General features: G+C 38.1%; 1 protein-coding gene across 3 annotated transcripts in view; it reads left to right on the top strand.

Annotated features, from left to right (window-relative positions):
- Positions 1–27598, top strand: part of LOC116806872 (nipped-B-like protein) — a 162934-nt gene that overhangs the window by 23656 nt on the left and 111680 nt on the right. For all 3 annotated transcript variants that reach the window (XM_032744675.3, XM_032744673.3, XM_032744674.3), the window contains exons 2-8: positions 5283–5426; positions 7089–7254; positions 8371–8501; positions 14966–15065; positions 16014–16165; positions 17243–17403; positions 23927–24020. In XM_032744675.3, the coding sequence (XP_032600566.1) occupies positions 5363–5426; positions 7089–7254; positions 8371–8501; positions 14966–15065; positions 16014–16165; positions 17243–17403; positions 23927–24020 (868 nt within the window). In that variant the 5' untranslated portion in view covers positions 5283–5362. The remainder of the gene's footprint in view (positions 1–5282; positions 5427–7088; positions 7255–8370; positions 8502–14965; positions 15066–16013; positions 16166–17242; positions 17404–23926; positions 24021–27598) is intronic.

The following is a 27598-nucleotide window of genomic DNA, read 5'->3' as shown; positions in this document are numbered from 1 at the left end:
AGTTCTTTAAAATTTAATTTTAATCCATCTAATTTTATTTTTTTTTCTCAGAAGTATATTAAGTTAGTTATCTAAGGTAGCCAAGGTCAACCCACTACAAAGTTACTTTTAAAATGTAAATATATAAGTTAAAGAATACTCTGGAGTATGGGAAATGAAACACTGAAATGTAAATACTAAATTTCTGAATCCTGAGGTGTTACTTATCTTTCCATTACTGTTGAGCCTGTGTATTACTGCACATAAACAGATTTTCCCCTTTATTTTGTTTTCCAATGTTCTTGTGATTGTACATAGCTAAACCATGGAAGAACTGGTATTTTTGTTGAGGGGACAAGAATGTATTTCAACCAAGAGGAAAGAGAAAAGGGAGAAAATAAGATGAAAAAAATCCCCTTGTAGGTCAAGACAAGGCAGTTTACTAAAGCAACAGCAAAGGTCCTGGGTGCAAGCAAAGGGAAAAAAGCACAAAATATTTTATTCTCCACTTCCCATTCGTGAGTGATGTTCAGCTACTTCCCAGGAAGCAGGGCTTCAGCACATGTAGTGGTTGCTCCAGAAGGCAAACATTGTAGAATAATGAATGCCCTCCCTTATTCCTTCCCTTAGCTTTTCTATCTGAGCTGGGGGGGAATGTTGGAGAGATGGCCCTGATGTTGTGCCAGTGCTGCTCAGCAGCAGCCAAAACACTGGTGTGTTCTCAACACCTTTCTAGTTACCAATGCATAGCTGAACTCCAGTTTAGCCAGACCCAAGAAGCTTTATCTCAACCCATGAGTTTTACCTTTTTTCAGATTTTCTCCCCCATCCCACTGGGGAAGGGGGAGTGAGGGAATGGCTTCATGGTGCTTAGCTGGGTGAAACCACAATACACTTTAAAAAATCTGTTTTTTCTTATAAAGCAACAAGAGTATATGTATATACTGAATATTCAAGTATATTTTTGCATATATGTAAATTTGGTTTCTACTTCTCTCTTTGAACTGCAACAATGATGCATCGTTTAAAAGCTTTTCAATGCAACAGTTCTTTGATTTCCTTAATTCAGGTGTCCTGGTTTAAAGGACAGGTGTCTGCCAAGGAAGGCGGAAACTTCCCTTGGAATGGAAAATATGACTCCCTTGTCTCCAAATTACTATAACTTTGAAATTACGGGGCTTTCAGGCAAAGATATGGGAGAAGGAATAGCAGTTCTTTACTAGTATGTATATGTATAACAAGAGAAACAACAACAACTGCAGCAACAACAAAGAAAAAAACCCTCCCAATAACAGTCTTCCCGGCTGTCAAGCACTTTCCCCTTTGGTGTAGTTATGGTCACAGCCGGCAGGGGTGCTGTTGGCTCCCAGCCAGGCAGGCTGCAGGGAGTGCGTGGCTCGAGCTCAGCCACCTCTCCACATGGTTAATGGTGGCTCAGCCGGTAGGAAAGAGAGAGAAGGGACTTTCCTTTGCAAACTCACAAGAAGCAGTTGGTCTAAGTGCCATTCGGGAAGCTGAATGGACTGCAACAGGAAACCTCGGAGCAGCAGGCTGGAATAGCAGAGGCGAGCACACCCGGGGTGGCAAACAAAGTGTAGCAAAGACTCCAGAGCTGTGTCAGAAGCCGCGGGGTGTCTGGGCGGGCACAGTGTGTCGGGTTAAAGTATAGCAAAAAGCCCTGAAACAGCGGCAGAAAACAGCATGGCTGGCAGGGTTATCACTCCCTTGGATAGCTCACCGGCAATGGCTGGTCCCGGGGTTGGGCCAGCCCGGCGGGAAGGGCTCCCAGCATAGCACACACTGCCTCTGGACTCCCAAGCAAGCGGAGGAACAGAGAAGCAAGCTGGCAAGCCCCAATCACAGTACCGAAGGAAAAGGAAAAAACAAACAAACAAACAAAAAAAACCCATGCAAAAATCACAGGGCAACAGGATATCCAGTCAGATGTCCATGCCGCATGGCTGCTGAGACTATCACCCCCCCACTGGAAGGAAGCAGCAGCCCCTGGTCCCCAACCCTCACAGGATTCCGGGTTGTCTCTTACCCATCACAATACTCCCGGAGCCAGAGGGGAGGGGGGGGGGAGGCAGCAGTGACCATTCCGGACACAAAACAAAAACAAAGAAATGGATATGGGATAAAACTATCCCCCAGACATAAAGTAACAGATTTATTTTTTCAGTCTAAAGGTAGAAATGCTGCACTAGTACTGGTAGTACCTACTGCACAAAGTTGATAATACAGAAGTTTCTAAATATTGATAAATTACTCATTAGAGTAGGGAACGGAAAAACCAAAACAAAACAAAACTTGTTTGTTTTGACTTGTCTGACTTGTCAAGGCCTTAATTGTTGCATGACATTTTGATATTTTGTGTGAAATAACATGTATTGAGCTGTCAATTTTCTTCCCTAACTGCTTGATATTTTGAGCATTCTTCCTTTGTAACCTTCTTTGCCCTAGACATAGCAACCACATCCCCTCCTGACCTTGGTTTTGTTCACTAAACAAACCAGCTTCTTCTACTCTCCTCTTGGAAAACTTAGTCTTTCCCTGACCATCCTAGCTAGTTGTCTGGACTTGTTCCACTCTTGGATCTGGATCTTGCCAGTTCATGTTTCTTATGTATCTGTGGAGAAGGTATTTAATTTCAGTGTCTATTTTGGAGGGATTTTTTTTTCCATTTAATATCTGTATAATTACTGTAGCAGTAATACCAGGAAAGAACTTGCATTATTAGTGACTGTCTCTGATGTTTACAGCTTTCCAAGGTGAACAGGAAGGGAAAGTAAACAAATCCCCCCCCCCTCCCCCGTCTTTGTGTTACATATGGGATTTCCAATAATACTGAATAGTTATGTGACCTTAATCAGTTTTGATGCAGTTTAAGTCAGGAGAGGAGAGCTCATCAGACATGGTCTCTTGTATGTACAACTTATATGTGAAAGGTGTTCTTTAACTTCTTGCCTTTAAATTAAAATGTAAGTTCTAAAAGTGTTGTTAGCTCTTGTGGATTTGCTGTTGTAGACTTGTGGTAAAAGTTAGGTCCCTTTTTTTTTCTTTAAGAATTGCTTATTTATGGAACTAAGAAACAACTGAAATTCTTTGTATATTGGTATTCATTTCAGGTAAAGAAGCTTCAGTATCAAGTAGCATTTGAAACTGCTCTGTGTGTTTGAAGGCTGTTTTCTCCTGGATTAAAAAAAACCTAAACACATCAACCCACACAGCATATATCTATCTGCAGCAGTTTCCATAACTAGATTTCTGCACCTGTAATGTATTATATTTTTAACAAGCAAATGTAATTTAGTGGTGGGAATGAGCCTGTGGTAGGTGCAGCAAAGGAAGTTAACTCAGTGTTGGGTGGTAGTATTTTGTGTATTGGTTGTGTTGTCCCTTGTCACACCACACCACCCCCACTCCCACCCAAAATAATTTAGTTGCGTGTAGACAGGGAAACACTGAAAAGTTAACTTCACTGGTTCATGAAAACTTTGTGCAGGAAAAATACTTAGAATATTATTTCTTTATTTTGCTTTGAATCTGTACATATATATTAGCAGTGGTATTATATATTGTCATTGGTGTGGCATAAGAAGGAATGAGATAAAGATTAATAAGGAAATGCAAAACTGTTGAATTGTAAAGTAAGTATAAACAAATTATTATTTCAGAATCTTAAGTAAACATCATAAATGCTGACAGAAGAAGTCTTACTATTTCATGAGTTAATACAGGAGCCTGTCTATTATAGGTAAATGTATATACAAGTTCCTTTAATTTATTTTGTCTTCAGAAGATATCATGCTCATTTTTTTTCATTTCATTAGTATAACAATAGTGGATTGTAATGTATGGTATTTGTAAATTTTTATTGTTTTGGAAACACAGTTCAAATTATTGTGATGATCTTTTTTTGGAGGGGGTCGGTGGTGGTTGGATTTTTTTTGTTCTTTTGTTTGTTTGTTTTAAATAGTGTGGACTTCCTTACAATTGGGATCTTTATAGTGAGTAAAAACTAGATGAACAAATTCCTTTTCAGTAGTTGAATATAAACTATTTTTTTATAGGAAATAAACTAGTTCATTGGTGACTAAACCTTTTCTTTCTGTGGAGGGGGTGAAACAGTACCTGGTAATAGTTTGACCAGAGTGTGTTTAATATTAGAGAGATATTTTCAGATAAATTTTGAAATACTACAATTTTTTTAATTGTCCTGGTTTCAGCTGGAACAGAGTTTATTTCTTTTCAGTAGCTGGTAAAGCACTGTGTTTTGGATTCAGTACAGAATAATGCCGATAACACACTGATGTTTTGGTTGTTGCTGAGTATTGCTTACCCTGAATCAAGGGCTTTTCAGTGTCTCATGCTCTGCCAGGGAGGAGCTGCACAAGAAGCTGGGAGGGAGCATGGCCGGGACAGCTGACCTGAACTGGCCAAAGAGATATTCCACACCATAGAACGTCATACCCAGTATATAAACTGGGGGAGTTGGCTGAGAGAGGCCGATCTCTGCTCGGGAATGGGCTGGGCATTGGTCAGTGGGTTGTGAGCAACTGTATTGCGCATCACTTGTTTCTCTTGGGTATTATTCCTCTTTCTTTTTTATCTCCCTTTTCATTACAATTAGCAGCAGTAGTAGTATATTTTACTTTATTTAAATTATTAAATTGTTCTTATTCCATGGGGTTTTGCCTTTTCCTGATTCTCTTCCCCATCCCACCTGGGGGGTGGGTGGGTGGTGGGAATGAGCAGCTGAATGGCACTCAACTGCTGGGTGGGGTTAAACCGTGACAAAAATAAACTAAGATTTTGTATTTGTCACTTTGCTTATTGCTTGACATTTGCACCTGTAAATTATTCCTTTTGTTTTTGCTAACTTCTTATATGAAAAGTATCTCCTGCAAAACTGGGAAGTGAATATAGTAGTTAATTGCTTAACTGATTATGGATTAAGTGCTGTCCACTGCATTATGAGCCAAAAAACATTTTGTTGCCAATTTTTGCATTGGTATTGTATAACCTGAGCAAATTGTCTTTTGATTGCCTTATGTTGCATCTTTCTTGGTGACGGACTCTGCTTGCCTTTTGATTGCTTAATGCTATTTGATATTTAAATTCTACATTGTTCCACCAACTTTCAACAAAATTTGCTTACTATGCATCTGAGATTATGGTCTATGTTTCATTTATGTTATTGAATTTAAAATTATTTTAAGTAAACTGAGAGTTTTAATTTGGTTTTGTGTTTCTTTTGTGTGTTTTTTTTTTTTTTTTTTTTTTTTGTTTTTTTAATATAGTGCTTGGGAGATGGGAAGTAATGATAGCTGGCACCTGAACTAAAATATCTGTGTAGTCGCTACCATCCCAGAACTTCAGGATGAATGGGGATATGCCTCATGTTCCCATCACTACTCTTGCAGGGATTGCTAGTCTTACAGACCGTAAGTACTCTTTTCTTTTTTGTCTTTGCTATGTTCCCTTCTACCTCTTCACTAAATATACCCGCATTTTTAAAATACTAAGAATAGTTTTATTTTTAAAGTTCTTAAAAGTAAATATGTTCAAAATCAGATTTGGTATTAAAACATTTCTTGTCCTTGCTAGAATTTAAAAAATATATTCAAACAAAATATGCTAATTGAAACATGTAGGTTAAAAAAAGCACCTTTAAGTAAACCCAAAACAAAAAAAAAAAAGGAATTTGTTGTTTGGAATATCATTTGGTAACATATCTGCAGACCCCACAAATAAAGAAAAACATATAAATGATGAAATACTTCTCTAAAACATACATATCATCATCTTCACTGGAGAGAGAGAGATGATTCGACTTATGTTCAGATAGAGAGTTGTGGAATGTTCTGAATATACTTGAAACTTAGTTCCTTAGTTTTGGACAAAGTACAAAAAAGTTGCTCTAATTAACAAGTGCAAAGAGTGGCTGCTAGAATGGAAATAAGCAGCTGAACCTATGAGGCTTGTTTCTTGGCTGTGAGTAGATGAGGTGTGTGTACTGTCTTTAAATATGTCAGGAAGACAAAATGCAAGGAAAGAAAAAGAACTATTTACATTAAAAGCTGATGCTGGCACAAAACCAAATGGTTATAATCTGACAAAAAATAAATTTCTAGTGAAAATTTAGAGGAGATTTATCATTACTATAATGAAGTCCTATAACAGCCATTTCAATAAGAGAAATCAGGACAAAGATGCATATTTTTTTATAAAGTGTACGCAAGGGTTTATAGCTCAGTTTTCTGTCTGAGGATAACTGGACTCAGTGATCCAAGTGGTTATTCTGAGCTCTTGTTTTATTATTATGCTGTTGAAATTTGAAGACTTTTCAAGAGACTGAAAGTATATACCCAGCAATTGAATTTAATTGCCTACAGTAAAAAAAAGCAAATGTATTTAGTGGGGGGGAAAAAAGCCACTTCATGTCTTTCTGATATTCTGAATTATTAAACTGGAAGATGTTGCTTATGTATTTATATGTGTATATATGTACCATTATGTGTGTATAATAATGGTCTATCAGGATGGAAATCATAAGTTTCTGGGCTATGGACAGTTTTCCAGCACTAATTATTTGCAGGTGTGGTTCTCAAGTCAAAATACTTAACTAGTAGAAGTCACTGGCCAGACTTCTGGTGCAAGAGTTTCTTAAAACACTGATTACCTTTGGTGGGATTAACCCTTGTGTTAGGTGTGTTTGCTTCTTTCTCTGTCATATTTCTCTGATGTTCAGAAAGTCAGGAGTGCATGAAAAAGAAAGGCATGTCACTGCTTCACCTTATTTCTCTCTGTGTGAAAAGAAGGTACTGGAATTGACAAGTCCTGTTGCCCTAAAAACATGGAGGACTTGATGAGTAGAGGCAGTAGAGTAGGCTCAATTAACTAGCTGAATTTATACTGTTTTAATAAATGTTTTGCTGATCTTGCTAATTTTTCCAAGTTTCAAGGCACATTCAAGGTAATTAATGCAAATAATGTAGTTGTCAGATTTTCTGTCTTAATCACATGAGGGAGTAAGAAGGTGTCCATCTTTGTATGCTTGTGTTTCATGAAATAATTCACAACTCCTTTCTATTTTCTGATAACAGTTTTGAACCAGCTGCCTCTTCCATCACCTTTACCTGCTACCACAACAAAAAGCCTGCTTTTCAATGGACGGATAGCTGAAGAGGTGAACTGCCTTTTGGCTTGCAGGGATGAAAACTTGATTTCACAGCTCATCCACAGTCTCAATCAGGTGTCAACAGATCACATGTATGTATTCTGAACTTCAACTATATCAGATCACCATCCTTATTACTTTAAATTAAGCTGAACTGAATTGAGAAGGGTGTTAGTATCTGAAAATTAGAAGGTGCAGGTTTTTTATTAGGCTAGTTTAGCAGATTACTGCAGTATAAGAATCAATTGTTTCCATTGGAATGCTAGTAATTGTCTGACAGCCCTTATGCAAAGCTATTTTTTTTTTAATAGGTATGCTGCTTGTTCTATTCTTGCTAGTTAGGAGTGCAAACTTTGTGGTATTGATTGTGCAAAAGTCATTTGTGTTCCACTTAGTTATGTGCACTGACAAATTTTATACCCAGTATTACACAAAAAGATACTTTTTTGAGACACCCATGCAAGATCTATGTAAGTTCTGATTAGATATTGAAATTAAAATATTTAAGAATCGAACCAGCAAGTATTTTGTTTCTTTCATTTTTCACTGGTGTTCTGTGAATTGTCTTATGTGTACAGCCCTGTCTTTTTCCTACGTGTTCCAATCTGTTATTTTGATCAAATGAAAGTAGCTCTTCAAAGTCATCAATGCAAAGAAAAAGTGAAAATACGGATGCATTTACAGAAAATTTTTGAAGGTTCAAAGGGAATCCTGTGATGTCAAAGATATGCCAATTTCCCCTTCTAAAATAAAAGATTTTCAAAGTGTTGGGCTGCAATGTAAATGTTATGCATTTATGCTTATCTTATTTTCACTTCTACAATAGTACTTTCTGGATGTTATGACAAAACATTCTTCTTTTATGGAGAAGATCACAATACAGAAATGGATGTAAGAAGCCTTATAATAGTCTGAAATTGACAGCCATGTATATAAAGTGCTTATTAACAGAAAATAATTTTGAAGACTAGTAGGAATACCTTTTTCTACCATTCCTTTAGCATGAGAGGAAAAAAGTAGATTTAGAGAACCGTGGTGCAGTGCAGATTTGGTGTTTTTTTTTTTTTTTCTGTATTTTAACAGTAAAATGCTGTAGTTTGGTTTGGTTTTGATTGGTTGTGGTTGTTTGGGTTTTTTTACTTGACTCATGGTTTCTTATAATTTGAAAATGCATTTGCCTCTTTATTTGCTTACTTCCACAATTCCAGAGAATTGAAAGATAACCTTGGCAGTGATGATCCAGAGGGAGATATACCAGTCTTGCTGCAGGCTGTCCTGGCAAGGAATCCTAATGTTTTCAGGGAGAAAAGCATGCAAAACAGATATGGGGTGCAAAGCGGTAAGGATTTTTGATTGATTGATTTTTATGTTGTTCTGTAAGTTTAGGGGGCTGATACTAACCAGAAATATGTAGGGAGCACAACCGTGATATTTATGCCTTATCTTGTATTTGATAATGATAAAAAGCTATGCGTCATGACATCTTCTAAGAGTGATAGTATTAGAATAAGCACAGAAATACACTCTACTAGGTGTTTTTGTAAAAAATAATGTTGAATTTCTCTACAAAGTTTAATTTCTAGGATAAGTGATTGGGTTTTATTTTTAAGTAATTTTATTTGAATTTCTTTATAGGTAGGTTTATTTATTTGTTTTAGTAAATTGAAGTTGGGAAAAGATGCCTTGTTCTGTATTGAAAATTTGTGCAATTAAAGTATATCACTGTAGTGGTAGTTTTTGATAGTCCTGAGGTAAAGAATAAGGTTGAATGAACCATACGTAGCATCTCCTCCTTGCCATTCCTCTTCTCAGCAATTTGTCATGCCCTACAGATTTTATTGTTTTGATAGCTAATCTTTTCTGAGGTTTAGTGAGATATACTGCTGGATAGCAAAGATGGAGAAGGGGAGAGACCAAGCACAGGATTTATTGGACAGATTCTACTTGTAGATCTAGAGACTTCTTCATTTGCACATGAAATATATTCTTTAAATACTAAACTATGAAATGAGTAGGGGGGTTTTCAGAGTTTTCACAATGTGAGGATAAAGCTTTGCTAGCATTGTATAGATATAAATAGAAGTGTTACTGGAGTCCACAGGGAACAGAAAGTGTTAAGGCATTTTTGGAGGGGGGAAAAATTGATTATTAAGTTCATTCACCTAGGCTAATGAGTAAAAAGCAGTACAACATTTGAAAAGAACTTGCTAAGGACAGAACACATAATGTTCCTTGAAAGAATGCAAAAATTTCCACAAATGAAAATGTGAAAGGCAATGCTAAATATTTAGTAGGTCATTGATACATATATCCTGAAATTTAAACTATGGAAAAGGTCTCCAGGTTCTGGGTTTGAAGGTAGCTGTTGCAGAGTATAATTTTTTCCAGCTGCTGGAAGAGTTGTGACTGTCCTGACAGTTTTTGCATAGTGGTTCCACCAAGAACATATACTTGTCCTGGTTTTGGTTTGGATAGAGTTCATTTTTTTCTTAATAGCTGGCACAGTGGTGTGATTTTTTGATCTAGTATGAGAATAATGTTGATAACACACATTTTCCTACAAGTTTTGTAGAGTAAAATAATTATTTTCCAGTGCAAAAGGGAGGCATTATTTATGAAATTATTTGTTCCAGCAGAGGCTTTTGAAAGAAAAAAGATAAAGCAAGTTAGTTTCTTTCTAATTTTTGCTAATTATGTGCTTCAGAGGGGAAACACTTTTGCTGCTTGATTCAATAGATTAAGAATAATCCTTTTTGAAATAAAACCACCTATCTTTAGTTAATGTGCTTTTGCCTATGCTTAAAGGGAGGTACTAGTACAGAATTAAAAAACGATTAAACATAAAACTTAAAAGAATAGTTGATGCTATTTTAATAAAGTTAACAAAGTGTTTTCAGAGAACCAAAAGAGATCAGACTTTAAATCTTCCTTGAATGTTTAATTTTATTTTACATGATTCTGAATACTTGTACCAGTGCAAGCACTGCAATGTAAGTGTGAAATTGGAAACAGTGAAAGGGATAAGAGGAGGAAAGTACAGCTGTACACAAAGTTTTTTGAGAGGAAGAAGGCTCTGTAATGAATGTTTGGAGAAGCTAGGTGAAGTGCCTTTTTTTTTTTTTTTTTTTTTAATTTATTCATTTCTATGCCATACTCTTACCTGGAAATAGGAGGATCTTTAAGCTAGATGTTGGCAAATTGTGGCAGCCATGTTAGCTGTTAGTACATCCCATTCAGATCTCCTAGGCCAAAGGAGGATATATTGATGTGTTCTGGCAGCAAAGGTTGGGCTTTCTTCTGCTTTCTGAACATATTTTGTAATCTCTGTGAAGTCATGATTTGTAGAACACTTCAGAGTTTGGTAGAGATCTTATGTAATGCATTTTGCCAGCCATAAGAATGAAATTTAGGTTATTTTCTAGTAATTCAAATTTATCTCTTCTGTTTTCCTTACTGTCTTCTTTATGAATATTGTCCTTTTGTCTTCTGTTGAGTCCAGCATGTGGTGAAGTCAGTGCTGGGTACTGTGATCCAGTATTTGTAATGCCCAGAATTGAGAAGGAAAGAAGGCACTGGGACCCCATGTCAATTTACTCTGCCTGGGGTGGGCCTCTACACCATGATCCCTTGAGCATCAGTTCCAGCATTAGTATGGACAAACTGAATTCAAATTAATTTCTTTCAGCCTTCTTTTCTAATGCAAGATCAGAAAAACCACCTGGCTAAAGAATTACAGTAAATGTGGAATAAAATTCTTGGTTCAATACAATTTGTCAGGAAAAAAAGGCCTCTTCAGAAACCTAACTATTATGTGTTGAATACATGTGAATATAAGGTAAAGCACAAGCAGAATTCTGTGCTGATGTTTTTTCCACAGTCATATTGATTTGTAGCTCAACACTAAGTTTAGAGTAAGATTTGTTTTTAGTTATGATTAACAAATAGTGCAAGAAAGATGTATTATCTGAATACTTGTTTTGTTTCCTGGGTGCACCACCCTCCCCCCCCCCCCCCCCAAATTGCTGGCATATTTTGTTTCAGGTAAAGTAGCAGCAGTATTCAAACCTTTATTCCATGTCTTTTAATAACAGCTCCATTGTTGAAACAGAGTTCATACAGATACGATTTTTAATTAGAGTTTTCAGACTGTTTTGTATTACTAGGTTGTCTGAACAGACTGCATCACATCACTGTTCAGCATCAGTACAAAGGCAACATTTTAATTTTATTTATAGACATTTTTAATCAAATGACAGAGAAAGTTCTGGGTCCTATCATAATTATTTATTTAAAATTAGGGTATTATTTAATTTCAGTTTTCATAATATGTTTTTCTCTTCTCAACACTGGCTTTGTCTTTCAGCAGATATCTGTTAGAAGATCAGCTAAAATACCATATTGCAATAGGTTAGTCTTCATAGCATAGCTTAGGATGTAGAAAGGACTTAAAATTCATTTTAAACTATTTACTTGTGCATTTTTGAGGATTAAAATCTTATGCATCTTTCCCTAAGCATCAGTTCCTTTGATTTTTTTTATCTATAGAAGAATTAAAATGCACATTTTAATGCATAAAAGGGAAAAACTTTGTAGACATATGCTTTCAATAAGAGTGCATATTTAACTGAAAAATTGCCTGTTGGTGAGCAATCCTTGCTTAAGCATGCATGATGCTGTAATACAGTTTAATCATACAAGACCTTTTCTGTGATCTGAAGCCATGTTTTTCTATTCTTTGGCAGTAGGAATGCTAAAATGGATTTACGCATATCCCTTTTTTTTCTGAGCCAAAAAAATTACATTCAAGACTGGGAGTATATGTTAAGAATACAAAGCTGGCCAATACCCCCAAGTGCTGTGCAGCCTTTCAGAAGGGCTGCAACAGGTTGGAGAGTCAGGAGAGAACTGTCTGAAATTCAACAAAAGCAAATGCAGGGTTCTGCATCTGGGGAAGAACAACACCAGGCACCAGTACAGGCTGGGGGTGACCTGGGGCTCCTGATGGACAAGTGGGTGCCCTTCTGACAAAGAAGGCAAGCAGAATCCTGGGATGCATTAGAAAGATCATTGGCAGCAGGTCAGGGAGGTGATCCTGCCCTTCTCCACACCTGCAATGCTGTGTCCAGTTCTGAGCTCCTCAGGACAGGAGAGACATGGAGCTTCTGGAGTGGGTCCAGCAGAGGCTGTGAGGATGATTAAGGGACTGGAGTACCTCTCTTATGAGGAAAGGCTGAGGGAGTTGGGACTGTTCAGCCTCAAGAGGAGTCATCTGTCAGGGGACCTTATCAATGTCTGTCAGTGTCTGCAGGGAAGGGTCAGAGAATGGACCAGGCTCAGCTCAGTGGGGCCCAGCAATGGGACAAGAGGAATGGGCAGGAACTGATGCCCAGAAGGTTCCATCTGAACTTGAGGAAGAACTTCTCTGTGCAGTGACCGAGCACTGGAACAGATTGCCCAGAAGGGGTGTGGAGTCTCCCACACTGGAGATATTCCAGACCCATCTGGACACAATCCTGTGCTGTGTGTTTTGGGATGACTCTGAGCAGGGAGGTGGGACCACATTACCCACTGTGGTTCCTTCCAACTTGACCCATATCCTGTGGTTGTGTGAATGTTATTACTAGGATGATGTTTTCTCAAAACTGAGCATTACCAACAATCAAAATTAAAGTTGCATTTAAAAGAAATTCTTAAGTATTTTAAGGTATGGAGATGCACAGTGGAGCCATAAATCTGCTGCTTAGTGATATGAACAACAGTGTAAAAAATGTACAAGAAGATATTTTAGTGTTAATGACCACAGAGTAATTTCAACTCCTTTTTAGACTAAGTGTTTGGGCTTATTTTTACTCCCTCCTCATTACATTATTATTAGACAGACTTGTTATCTGTCTGAAAACTTTAGAGACACTGTTGTGGTAGGGGATTCTTTTGTTTGGTTGTTGTTGTTGCTTGCGGGGTTTTAGTGGGGTGAGGGGAGGGGGATGGGCACTGGGGACTTAGGGTGTTTTCTTTGGTTGTTTTTTTTGAAGTTATCTAGATTGTCTCCCCTAACAGAGATAAAGAGGTGAGACCTGCCTGTCACAGAATAAGTTTTAGGGTTTTTAAAATGGCATTAAAATGTATTACTTTTTATATTTTCTGTCATACTTTTTTAAACCAAAAGTGTGATTTAAATTTACAGAGGAGAAGTATTTTAAAAGTGCATTCTCTGTTTTAAGCATAAAATGAAACTTCTGCATAGTTCATACTCATACTGGCAGATTCTGACAGCTTTCTGTACATGAATGTTAAGGGTTAGTAGTTTGACTAGCTACTACCTAGCTGTGGTGAGAGTGGCTGTGAGAGGTGAGTGGGTAGCGAGCATGCCAGATGCTGCTTCCAACACCTCTGGAGTTTCCTCCTCACTTGCCTCTGTGCAAGGCAACCAGTGTTCATTTAATCAAATTTTGCAGGAGTTGAGGAGTCCGCTTCTGTTACTCTGGACAATGAAATGTCCTCTGTACTAAAGTATGGAGGTCTCTTATTTATTTAATTATTTTTCAGCACAATATGAGAATTTCACTCCTGCTCTGGGCTAGTTTGTCTGGGCTAATATACTTGGAATGCAGCACTTAATATCTACCAGGAGGTAGTAATGGCTTAATTCCTGGGGGATTATTCCATCACTTCTTTGTTGGGTAGAGGGGAAGAGAAAAGAGGATGACAGGGAGGATTTCTGAAACTAGCTTTGCTTGTGTGAATATTGCAGTAATTGAAATCAGTGATAGTAATACAAAGATTGATGACTCCCAAACACTCTGGATTAGTCAGCCGTCTATCTGAATTTAGGTTTAAATATTTGCATTGATGATGTGCTTTTACCCGTGGCTTTGGATCACTTGCTGTGGCTTCCCAAACTGCAGTGTGTATGTGAATTCTGATGCTGTTTTAGCTGCAAGACATTCAATTCTATCATTAAAATCACCTGGTTAAAAGTTATATAAGTTCTTGTGTACCTGTACCATTTCAACTTCTAGTGTTATGTGGTGGTTAGATATTCTTTGTATCTGTATGGAAGAGAGAAAACAAAAAAGATTAATTTAAATTCTCCCTAATAAAGATGCAAGTTAGTTCCAGGCCCATTGGTACTTGTGGCTTGCCATCTAGTACAACTCTTGAATTTTCAAAGCATGACTGTGGGAATCTACAGGCTGTTGGAGACTATAGATGGGATACTGGTGGTTCTTTGCAACTGAAAATATTTCAGCATCTTCTTTGATAACATTCCTTTTAAGTGTGGTGGAGGTGGAATAGAAAGCTGTTGTCCCTGGGTAGAAAGGAACCACTAGGGCATTAGGGGAGCAGAGAGAATATCTTGCACCGCTCAGCTTGAGATGATTGTTTGTTGTACTTGATCTAAAAATAGGAGATAAGTTTTCTGTGTTCTTCTGAGTTGTGAAGTTTCCAAATCTTATTGGCACATTGAAGTACTCCACACACAAGTCTGGGGTGTCGAGTATGTGGTCTGTTATAAAATGTTACTATTTACTAGCAGGTTTTTGGCTAAGGAACAGAGAGGGAACTGCTGTTGATATTTATTATTGAATTAATACTCCTTTAGGGAACATTCTTTTTATGTCATGGTGTAAAATGGATATCTTACATGAAGTCAATATTTTTAAAATGTTTTCTAACAGTTGTAGGTAGAAGATGTCAGTGTTTGTAAATTTTATAATCTCTTTGTATATAATTTCTGAAATGAGAGACTTCATTGATTAAAAAGGAAATGCATGTAAAGTAATGCTGCTATCTTCTTAATAGGGATGATGATGTCGCAGTTTAATATTTCTCAGAACTCCATGAGAGGTAGTCCTGCATCTTCTAATTATCAACAAACCACTATCTCACATAGCCCTTCCAGGTAACATTCTCTTTTAAATGGGGTGGGATGGGCAGCAAACTGCAAATTCTATCTACAGTGACAGTCAATTATTTTTGCAAGTATGTGAATGGAAGGTGATCAGTGTCAGGATCTATTTTGCATTTGTCTGACAGCAGGGTGAGTTTCTTCAGCTGGCAAAGCAACATGTTTTTGCTAGTGAGTAATCTTTGTATTCTGATTAGTCAGGATTTCCTGCTGTCCCTCCCTCACATAATTTTGGCAAACTTTCTTTCCTGCTAAAATAATACCTTTGCCTCCTGACACCCCTACAGCTATTTTCTACCTGTGGCAGGAGAACAGGAGACAAGATGCCATGTGTTCCAGCATGTATAACATTACCAATGTGACAGAAGGGTAGGAAAGAAGGCTTGTAAAAACATGGAATACTGCTGTAACAGTTATACAAAAGGCTGCTCAGAGGAGGATAGGCCCAGTAATTTGGCCAATCTTCCATCAGCTTTCTCATCAACTTTTGGGTTCTTTTTCAAACTTTGAGTGTCAGCAAGTAGCGTGTACCTATAGAATCATTTAGGTTGGAAAAGACCTCTAAGATCATCAAGTCTAACCGTTAACCTAACACTGTCAGGTCCACTACTAAACCGTGTCCCTAAGTGACACATGTACACACATTTTAAATACCACCAGGTTGGTGACTTAATCAGTTCCCTGGGCAGCGTGTGCCAATGCTTGACAAACCTTTTGGTAAAGAAATTTTTCCTGATATATAATCTAAACCTCCCCTGGAATAACTTGAGGCCATTTCCTCTTGTTCTGTTGCTTGCTACCTCCTTTCAGCAATAAAGTGTCCCCTGAGCCTCCTTTTCTCTAGACTAAACACCCCCAGCTCCCTCAGTCTTCTAAAATAAATAAGAAATTTGTATAAATTTCCTTTTCTAACTTTTTCAAACTTTTTCATTTTATTTTTAGCCGGTTTGTGCCACCACAAACAAGCTCTGGTAACAGATTTTTGGCACAACAGAACAGTCCAGTGCCTAGTCCATATGCTCCTCCAAGTCCTGCAGGATACATGCCATATTCACATCCTCCAAGTTATACACCACATCCTCAGATGCAGCAAGGTAAGTATTTGATATTTATTTTATTCTTCTATCTCATGTCAGCTTTACCTTCATGTGTGTGTTTCACAGCTCTCTAATTTCTTTGAAGGAGTCACATGCTTAATGAAAATCTTGGAGTTGGTAGGGAATTTTTTGGGTATGCTTAAGCTTTGCTTTCCTGACTGTACAATGGTAGTATTTATTTTATTTCAAAAAATCTCAGAAGTATCATTGAGTCCAACTCTTAAGTGAATTGCCCATATAGGGATTGAACCAGTGACCTTGGCGTTAATGCTTCTCCTCTATGTACACTGATTTTGCATAGTTGTCACATATACATGACAATAGAAAAATTTTTAAAACCCTAAAACTTTTAATTTGTTTGTTATGACAATTGTTTATTTGTACTGGCAGAAACATAATTTTTGCCAGTGTAATGTAAATTTTGCTGCCAGCTTATTTAACTTTACCAGACCTTTACAGTGTAGGCTAGGCTAGGTTGGCTAGAATTATACTCAAGGTATGCAGTAACTGGCAAAGATGACCTTCAGAATTAATGTATTTCTTTGTTTTTCCCTTTTCTAAAAACAATCTTGAACAACATGAACACTGTTAAGTATCTAGGCATTATCCTTTCTTGGAAGTAGAATTCTTGTTAGATTCTTTTAAATCATCTGTTCCTAAAGTTTAGCAGTGTGCTTAGAATTTATATAGCTGTTTTGTATGTAATGTTATGTGTCTCATGAATACCTTGGAAGTTACTAAAGGTAGTGAATGCATATTATATAGAGGAAAATAAAGTTTTCTATAACCTATGAGTATGATACTGACTAATTAGGATAGATGTGGAGTGAAGCTTGGCTAATGTGTACATGGAATTTATATTTAAGAGTCTCTTGAAAATTTAAAACTTAGATACTAATTTTATTCAAGGTATTTGTGGAAAGAGGATTCATTGAAGAAAGTTGAGATTCTTGTTCCAATCCTAGACCTCTTGCATCCAACTCATTAATATTATGGCCTTTTCTGTTAGATTTTTTAGAGTTAATGATTGTGTGAATATATTGACATCATTATTTTTATTTTTCTGTATTTCAGCTTCAGTATCCAGTCCCATTGTCACAGCTGGGATGAGAAATCTCCATGAAAATAAAGTTTCAAGTCAATTGTCTGGAAATTCAGCTAATCATCATGCTGATAATTCTAGACATGGCTCAAATGAAGACTATCTACAGATGGTGCACAGGATAAGTAGTGATGTATGTCACCTAGATCAGTTTATGATGATAAAACAAATATTTACTGTGATAAACCAAGTATGTGTTTAGCTGCCTTAAAAGTCAGATATTTTATGAGGATGCTGTTGATGAATAAAACCACTGAAAATATATTTTGGTTTCAGATGTATGCACTTAACTGTGCAACTTTAATGTGCAAGTTTTAAGATTTTTCTAGATCTCTCCTTTGGAACAGTTTGTAACATTGATTCTGATGAAAGTATGAAAAGTAAAATCTTACTCATGTGAGTTTATTATAAAAAGATGCTAGAGTCTCTCTGCAATTATTGTATCAATATATTGATGTAAACAATACTAGATTCTAAATAGGTTTATAGTTAATGTGTCTTTCTGAAGATTCCCCTAACTGTCAATTTGATGAGACAATTGCATAACCTATTCAGTAATATAGTAATGTTGTCAAAGGCAAAAATTGATTTTAACATTTTTTCTTACAGATCTGTTATGTGCTTTTATGGCCTGGTTTATTTATAATATGTTTTCCTAGTGACTTGAGTTCACGTGGGAGAAATTCTTGCTAAAGTATTGAATATAAGTGAAAAAAAATCAGCAACTTTCTCCCATGGTGTTTTCAACTTCTTCACTTTCTTAATGAGCATCTCATCCTCTGTACGAAGCATGTTGTGACTCTTCTTTACAAGTTTGGCACACAGTCTCTTAACACCTTTTAAGGAGACAGCACTTAAGTTTCATTTTTATTTGTTGCTTTTAGTTCTTTGAACTATGTGGTCTTAGTGATGCCTACAACAGTTACAAAACTTGATCAAAACCTGGTGAGAAGCGGGCCTTTTTTTTAAACATGTGTTTAATCTACCTTATGAAAACTAGGGGCAATTCTTGTCTTCCTAAATTAGCTTGTGGAAGCAAAAAACTGTTGTATTCAACAAGTGCATTGATAACACCAGACTACCTAAATTCCTTACAGGGATTAGTACACTGGAACTCTAAGAGAGTTGTTAGTTTTCTTAGTCTTCTCTTTTTAAATTAAAGAATTATGCTGATGAAAAACTATTAGCTAAGAAGGGATATTTTCAACAAGAGAGTTTTGTAATGAAGGAATCTATCAGAATACACAATCTCATCAGATATTTTTCTCAGTCTCTGCTTCAGCAATGCAAATTCTTCAAAACAAGAAGCTGTTCTTGGCATTAAATGAACATATATCCCCCAACTACTACATCTCTAGTAGGTCACTCCCAACCTGTGCTGGTAATTGGGGTCATTCCTCCCCAGGTGCAGGACCCTACACTTGCCCTTGTTGAACCTCATTAGGCTTCTCTCCACCCAATTCTCCAGCCTATCAAGGTCCCCCTGAATGGCAGCATCGGCCTTCAGGTGTATCAGTCACTCCCCCTAGTTTTGTATCATTAGCACATGCAACTGAAGTGCACCTACACCAATGCATGCAGCATGGGCAACAAACAGGAGGAAATGGAAGCCATGGTGCAGCAAGGAAACTGACATAGTTGCAATCATGGAGACATGGTGGGATGAATTGCATGACTGAAATGTGCCAATGGATGGTTATAAACTCTTTATAAGGGATCAGCAAGGAAGGAGAGGCTCTAGATACCTCTAGTATGTTAGGAAGTGTTTTGATTGTCTGGAACTTGATGATGGTACCGGTAGGATTGAGTGTTTATGGGTAAGAATCAAGGGGAAGGCCAACAGAGCAGATCTCCTGATGGGAGTCTCCTATAGCCCACCCAGCCAGGATGAAGAAGATAAAATGTTCTATGAATAGCTGGGAGAAGTCTTGTGATCACTGGCCCTTGTTCTTGTGGGGGACTTCAACTTACCAGATCTATTCTGGAAATAGAGCACAGCAGAGGAAACAGTCTAGGAGGTACCTGGAGTGTGTGAAAGAACTGACACAGCTGGTGAGTGAACCAATCAGGAGAGGTGCAACATTGGAACTGCTGTTTTTGAACAGAGAAGGGCTGGTGTGTGGGATGTGATAATTGGAGGCCATCTTGGGCACAGTGATCATGAAATGATAATTTTCTGTTCTCAGAGAAGTAAGCAGGGGGGTCAGCAGAACTGCCACCTAGGACTTCCAGAATGCAGACTGGCCTGTTTGGGAACCTGGATGAGAGAGTCACTTGGGAGGCAGTCCTGAAGGGCAAAGGGCTCCAGGAAAGTGGAATGTGCTTTAAAAAAGAAATCTGAAAGGAGCAAGAGCAGGCTGTCCCCATATGCCAAAAGACAAGCCATCAGGGAAGACCGGCCTGGCCAAACAGAGAGCTTTGAATGGAACTCAGGGAGAACAAGAGAGTGCATCACCTCTGGAAAAAGAGGCAGGAAGTTCAGTAGGACCACAAGGATGTTGTGAGGTCATGCAGGGAGAAAATTCGAAGGGCCAAAGCCCAGCTAGAAGTTCATCTGGCTACGGCTGTAAAAGACTACAAAAAGTGGTTCTACAAATACATCAGCAACAAAAGGAGGGCCAAGAAGAATCTCCATCCTGTACTTGATGTGGAGGTAAACATAGTGACAAATGATGAGGAAAAGGCTTTGTATGCTACTTAGACCCTCTCACATCTATGGGGTTAAATAGGATCCAGCCAAGGATATTAAGGGAGCTGGCAGAAGAGGTCACCAAGACACTGTCCGTCATTTACCAGCAGTCCTGGCCAACTGAGGAGGTCCCAGGTGACTGGAGGTGCACGTGTGACAGCCATAAACAAGAAGGGCCAGAAGGAGCATCCGGGGAGCTAAAGGCTTGTCAGCCTGACCTCAGTACCTGGGAAGATGGAATGGATCATTTTGAGTGTGATTATGTGGCATGTGCAGGACAACCAGGGTATCAGGCCCAGCCAGCAGGGGTTTAGGAAAGGCAGGTCCTGCTTGACCAACCTGATCTCCTTTTATGACCAGGTGACTCACCTAGTGTGTGAGGGAAAGGCTGTATGTGTGACTATGTGCACTTCAGTAAAGCCTTTGATGCTGTCTCCCAGAGCATTTCCTGGAAAAGCTGGCAGCCCATGGGTTGAACAGATGCTCTCTTCACTGGGCTAGGAACTGTCTGGGTGGTCAGGCCCAGAGAGTGGTGAGGAATGGAGCTACATCCAGTTGGCAGCCAGTCACCAGTGGAGTTCTCCAAAGCTCAGTATGGGGGCCAGTCCTATTTAACATCTTCATTGATGACCTAGACAAGGGGATCAAGTGCAACCTCAGTAAGTTTACAGAGGGCACCAAGTTGGGTGGGAGTGTTGATCTGATGGAGGACAGGAAAGCTCTGCAGAGGGATCTGGACAGGCTGGAGTAATGGGACAAGGACAATTGTATGAGGTTCAACAAGGCCAAGTGCCAGGTCCTGCTCTTAGGTCCCAACCCCATGCAGCTCCAGGCTGGGGCAGAGCGGCTGGAAAGCTGCCCACAGGAAAAGGACCTGGAGGTGCTGAGCGACAGCAGCTGAACATGAGCCAGTGTGTGCCCAGGTGGGCAAGAAGGACAATGGCATCCTGGCTTGGATCAGAAATGGTGTGACCAGCAGGACCAGGGCAGTGATTGTCCCTCTGTACTCGGCACTGGTGAGGCCACACCTCAAGTGCTGTGTCCAATTCTGGGCCCCTCATTGCAAGAAAGACATTGTGGTGCTGGAGTGAGTCCGGAGAACGACAATGGAGCTGGGGAGGGGTCTGGAGCACCAGGAGTAGCTGAGGGGGCTCGTCCTGGAAAACAGGAGGCTCAGGGGGGACCTTCTTAATCTCTACAACTCTCTGAAAGGAGGGTGGAGCCCAATGGGAGTTGGGTTCTTCTGGGGAACAAGAGACAGGACACGAGGAAATGGCCTCAAATTGTTCCAGGGGAGGTTTAGATTGGATATTAGGGAAAATTTCTTCATGGAAACGGTTGTTAAGCACTGGAACTTACTGTTGAGTTGCCATCCTTGGAAGTTTTAAAAAAATGTGTGGATGTGGCACTTGGGGACATGGTTTAATTGTCAACATAATGGTGGTGCTGCGTTATTGGTTGGACTTGATGATCTTAAAGATATTTTCCAACCTTAACAATTATGTCAAACTCATTCAAAACTGACCGACTATGAAAACATAAAGCATACCATAATCCATTCGGTTTAATGGGAAAAAGACTGAGGGTAAAAAGTAAGTATACCTTTAAAAACTGATTTTAGTGGCCATCCTGCAGAAAACATTTTGAACAAGTAGAATTAATTCAAGTTTTGCATTTATGTATGAACAATCATGTTAATCAGAATGTTGCACCTTTTTAAAAAAGTGTTAATATTGGCAGAGATAGTTATGAATAAGGAATATTAAATCATAAAATGTAAAAATTTTAATTTTTTTCTTAGCTTTAGGATTTTGTTCTTTAGATGTTATGAATGTCTGCAGGATATTGTGTGTTTGCAATATTCGATTTTACTAAATCGGCAAGCATATACTTAAAGGCTCACTGTGCATATACTCATGTAAAGGACCATTTTTTGAGAAACCTGAGAATCATAGAATGGCTTGGGTTGAAAGGGACCTTAATGACTATCGTGTTCCAACCCCCTACCGTGGACAGGGACACCTTCCACTAGACCAAGTTGTTTCAAGCCCCATCCAACCTGGCCCTGAACACTTCTGGGGATGGGGCAGACACAGCTTCTCTGGGCAACTTGTCCCAGGGCCTCACCACACTCACAGGGAAGACTTCCTTCCTAACATCTAATTGAGATCTACCCTCTTTCAGCTTTAAGCCCTTGCTCCTTGTCCTCATGCTACACTCCCTGTCAGAGTCCTTCTCTGTCTTTGTTGCGGGCTCCCTTCAGCTATTGGAAGGCTGCTCTAAGGTCTCCCTGGAGCTTTCTCTTCTCCAGGCTGAAGAGTCCTAATTCTCTCAGCCTTTCCTCATAGCAGAGGTGCTCCTGCCCTCTAATCATCTTGGTGGCCTCTTCTGGACTTGCTTCAGCAGGTCCATGTCCTTCCTGTGCTGGAGATTCTAGAGCTGGAGGCAGTACTGCAGGTGGGGTCTCACCAGAGCAGAGTAGAGGGACAGAATCACTTCCCTTGACCTGCTGGGTTACACTGCTTTTGATGCAGCCCAGGCTGCAGTTGGCTTTCTGGGCTGTAAGTACATGTGAGAACATGCCCAGAATATAAGCTTGTGCTTACATTTCTCCATTTGATGAAGTTCTCATCTAGGAAACGGTAAATGAGGACTTATACAGTAGCTGACAAATTTTAAGGAATGGCATGTGTGTACCTGAAAGATCATCTACCTGGTTAGTTAGTTAGTTCGGTTAATTTAATAAAATACATCTTTGCCTTTGTCCTTGGCAGTCCATGGGTAGAGGACCTCTCCTCTTCTAATAAAAAATACATCTATAAAAGTTACTAAGCTTTTGTTCCCCCCAGTATTTTGGTGGGTTTGAGATTTATTATAATTCAAATATAATTAATGTTTGAAAAAATAATCTCCTTACTTTCAGTGTATTAATTAAACAAGTAACTGTTACATCAGAAAATTAATTAATTTTGTCTTGCAATAAAAAGCATGTTAGTTTAAGGTATAGTTATTTTTATTGCTTTAAATCAGAATATTAGATTTTTTTACACATGAGGTTTTCTCACCAGGCAACAAGTCTTTTTGCAAGCAGTTAGAAAAATAAGTGTAATTAATGGCACATAATGAGTTTTAGATTAATTTTGCTGTGGGAGGGGAAAAATCTAATAGAATTGTTTTGTAAATGCCTATGTATGATGAAATTGATGAAATCTGGTTTCTTATGAATTTATATTCTTTGCCTTGTAAGCACTTTCAGTCCATAAATACCAAACTATTTTCTTTATCCTTAAGCAGTGTGAACTATGCTTTCACAAGGCATTGCGTGCAGTGGCTTATCTACTGCTATGCGTGTGAAAATTGGCTGTTTGGCCATTGTCAGAGGGAGTGTGTAGTTGACATCCATCTGTCTCAGTTGCCACAATGGTTGTGCTACAGATTTTGTTCAGTCCTGATATGTTTATGTTGGAGGGTATGAATACAAAGTTTTGGTTTGCTTAACTGTAAAAGTAAGATGACATTCTAATAAACTTTAAGGGTAGGCTAATTTTTAAAAATGCTCAATTTGTGTAAAAATGAGAAAAATCTACTTATTTTACTCAATTTATTTCAGTTGGTATTGTAGAGAGTTCATATTTCTGTTTTTCAGCTCTTTACTATATGTAACAAAAAACTTCTAAATGAAATCTTAATGTCAACCAAAAGTGTTTATTTAGCTGGAAGACATACATGGATTTATTTTTGTGTGCATGTTCTGGTTCTAAATTCTTAAGGCTGATTATTTTTTTTTAATTTTGCCTATATAGTAGTCTAATAGCAGTCCAAATGACAAAAAATTTTATATAAATAAATATTTTTCTAATATTTTTCTATACTTTTTCATCCAGTCCATTTTATCAGTATATGTACTAATTTCAGTCTTTATTTTATGAAGTGTTCATGATTTTTTTTTTTATCATGGTCACTTTAGGATGGCGATCCTTCAGTAAGGAATGCTGCATCTTTTTCCTTGAGGTCACCACAGTCAGTCTGCTCTCCATCTGGAAGTGATGGAACCCTTAAAGGTAATCTAGCAGTCATATATATAAATGTATTTTTTTTCCAGTTTTAAAACACAGAGTTTAAAGTTAGTTCTCCCAACTTCTGTATTCCAATAGTACTAAAGAGTATGTCATTAATTTTTGGATACAAAATTATTTTGAGCCCTGATTCAGAAGAAATTTCTGAAAGTTCAAAATTTGACTAATCATACTTCAAAACAAAGCTCAAATTCATGAAGGACAGAATAATTTTAAATCCTTTCCAATATGAGGATTAAATTCTTTAAAGGAATGGTTTCAGTTGCTCTACATAAGAAATTATTTAAAGGCAGCATTACAAGTATTGAACTCTTAACCAACTCAAAAGTGTTTTAAGATGTAATGCTTGTCTTGATTGCAATCATCAAATTTTATGAACATGAAATTAAAAGTAGTTCAATGAACACAATATATATAGCATAAATGAAGCCTGAAAACCTTAGCTGTAGAGAAGGAATAGGTTAAACTGTCAGTCAGCTGAGAAAATAATTTTTTTCTAAAATATGTAATGCATACTGCCATTTTTAATATTCTCCCTAAGAAGCAATGACTGAGATAGATGAGATTACTTAGGTAGGGGTTTGGGCATATTCTTGTTAATTTAAGTATTCAGTGCTTATGTATTTACATGGCAATAATAAAAAGAAGCAATAGTGTTTTCTTCTCTTTAATCCTGAAACAAAATTAAATCTTTATGGGTGGTCAGATTAAGGTGGAGAGGGAGAAGAGGAGATGGGGGAGATTCCAGAGATGGTGAGAGTATTGGGGTTGTGCAGCCTGGATAAAACAAGTCTTTGAGCGTGGATGTAGATGATGATGATGACAGGGACACACAGATGGGATGACACACAATGGACAGACAGACCTTAGAGCAGCTTCCTCATACCTATGAGATTATCAGGAAGACTTGAGTCAGGCTTTCCAGTGTTGTGGAGCAAGGATGAGACACAATGGACTTAAATTGAAATGGGAGGTTCTGACTAGATATAAGGAAAACCTTTTACACTATCAGGACAGTCGAGCGTTGGAAAAGCCCAGAGAATATGTGCATTTTTCATTCTTGGATGTTTTCAAGACCTGTTTGGATTAGCCCTGCATAACATGGTGTCGTGGTTTAGGAGTGATACTTCCCAGTTCAGTGCCCCCACCAAGACTCTCCTAAACTATGTGCCCTTCTCTTGCTCTCCCATTTTCCCCTCCCCCTCCTGCTGTGGTGGGCCGTAGAGGAGAATTGGAGATACAGAGGGCAAAGATCATGGGTTGAGATAAGAACAATTTACTGGAAACAGCAATGAGATAAGAAAAGGAACAGTGGCAGCAACAATACTAATGACAAAGGGTACAAGAAAGGAAATTATTCACATGGAAATCCCCCTATAATAGCAGGTGTCTGGATGGCTTCCTCTGCCCCACTTACTCCACTAGAAGGAGCCCCTTCTCCCCAGAAGACACTCCCTTTCCCCTTGCCCCCAGCAATGGTGTGGGGTAGTATAGAATAACCTCTGGGTCCTAGCCATGCCCCCTCACAGCTACTGCAAAAATTAACCCTGTCCTAGTGAGAACCAAGACACATGGCCTTGCTCACCCTGCTTTGATCACAAGGATCAACTAAAGGCCTCCTGAGATTCCTTCTTAACTGAATTATTCTATGATCCTGTGACTGCTAAATGATCACTGTGCTTCATATTCTGCAGGCATATACTGTGGTAAATAGTGATAGAAGAAATGTGGCTCAAATGCAAGTGAGAAGTAATTGTATAGCATGCCAGCATCAGTATTTTAGGAGGTTTTGTGTTAAAGAACTTGTGAGACTTGTGTAAATGGCAGAGACTAAATGTGGTTGTTTTTATTTAACTCTGTACACAAAATTTATGTTTGAGCTTATCAGTTTAACAACATTGTGAATCTAAGCTACTTCCACTCAAATATATGATTACCATTGTCACCTAAAACTGGGAAATAAACGTTCCAAACAATTTTTTTATGTTAGGAAGCAAACATTGCTTTATCAGCAGCACTGGATGCATGGGGAATTCTCCTCAAAGCATGCATGTCCAGTAACCTAACAGACGTGGTTATATTCCTGAAACTAATATATATTCATCATATGTCCATTACATTTTCATAATATAACATATTTCATATTTCATCACAGAACATATTTGTATATTAATAGGGGTCTTTTGAGGGTTTTTGGTGGTCATTTGAGAACATCCCATTCCTTTAAATTCCCTTTTATATTCCCGGATTATCTGATGAATCTTTCCTCTTTGAGAGTATCTCAAATATGTGGTCAGGTCACAATGCACTTCCCTTATCATTCTTTACTCCAGTAGTCTATCTCTGTTCTCAAAACTAAGATATCTGCTAGTACATATTAATCACTGATATAAGTAAACAAGGAAGCATTAGCTGGCATAAGACTTATTAGTCACAGATGTAGGAAGTTAAAACAAGGCCACAGTAATCTGTGGCATTTGTACTAAGCACTGTATGGTACAAAACTAAGCATTAACCACTAATATAGGGATCATATAGTATTGTGCTAAATTTAAAAGAATTTTCCGACATCTTCCCCCACTGCTGCGTAGACTTCTTCTTAAAGAAATATAACTTGTTCGGTAACCACTCAGCCAGAAGAATATTTGAATTATTTGTCTGGTTAAAGTTGCTGCTGTTTCAATTGGTTGTCTTGGAACTTGTTTTGAAGGTATACCTTTCATGAATATTTCTGAAAACAACTGATTGTACAATTCAGATTGTAACATTTCAGCATTTGAGAGGCTGAAAAAGTGGAAGAGGAGCTTTTTGATTCACCTGTATGTTAGCTTTACTTTTCTTATTGATAAAGCACACAACTGAAATGCTGTTACTAATGGTGCTACCATTTTGACTTCTTCAAGAAATTAATTAACCCTGATTGAGAGAACCAGTTCTTGATGCTGCAAGAATCTTGCCAGATGTTTACTTCCTCTAATCTTGCATTTTAGAAATGTATTGAAGAGGTATAGATAATTAGTGCTATTTAGAATATGTGATCCCTGACAGTGAGGGTTTTTGCCTATAATTTGGAGTGAAAGCGATTGGTTATGCTGATAAGTTTTCCAGTGACAAACAGCAAGTATCTACACTGAGCTTTTTGTTGCTACTATCATTTATCCTTGAATGTTTGGTTGACAAATTGCAAACTTTGATAAAGAAGGTTAGCAAAATAATTAATTGTTTGCTTGGGAGGACAAAACGAATGGCACTAGACACCAGTCCAGAGAAAAAACACAGGAAGGATGTTATATCTAATCTTTCTTATATAACATAGAAATGTGAGGCAATTATTGAAGGTATGTTTACAGACTGCAATTCTGTACTTCTGAGATGGAATTAGCAAGGACTTCTGGAGACTTGGAGACTGTGATTGTACAGCTCTGAATTACTTCGTCATGATGAATGATTAGAGTCTCTTTAGGAGGGATAGGAAGGGCAGGTAAGGTTGGGGGAGTGTGACACTATGTAATAGAGGGACTGGAATGTGTGGAGCTTACAGTTGGCCATGGCATGGTCGAGAT

The sequence above is a fragment of the Taeniopygia guttata genome, chromosome W, assembly GCF_048771995.1.
Source record: "Taeniopygia guttata chromosome W, bTaeGut7.mat, whole genome shotgun sequence".
Classification (NCBI taxonomy): domain Eukaryota; kingdom Metazoa; phylum Chordata; class Aves; order Passeriformes; family Estrildidae; genus Taeniopygia; species Taeniopygia guttata.
This window is presented reverse-complemented; position numbering and strand designations above follow the sequence as displayed.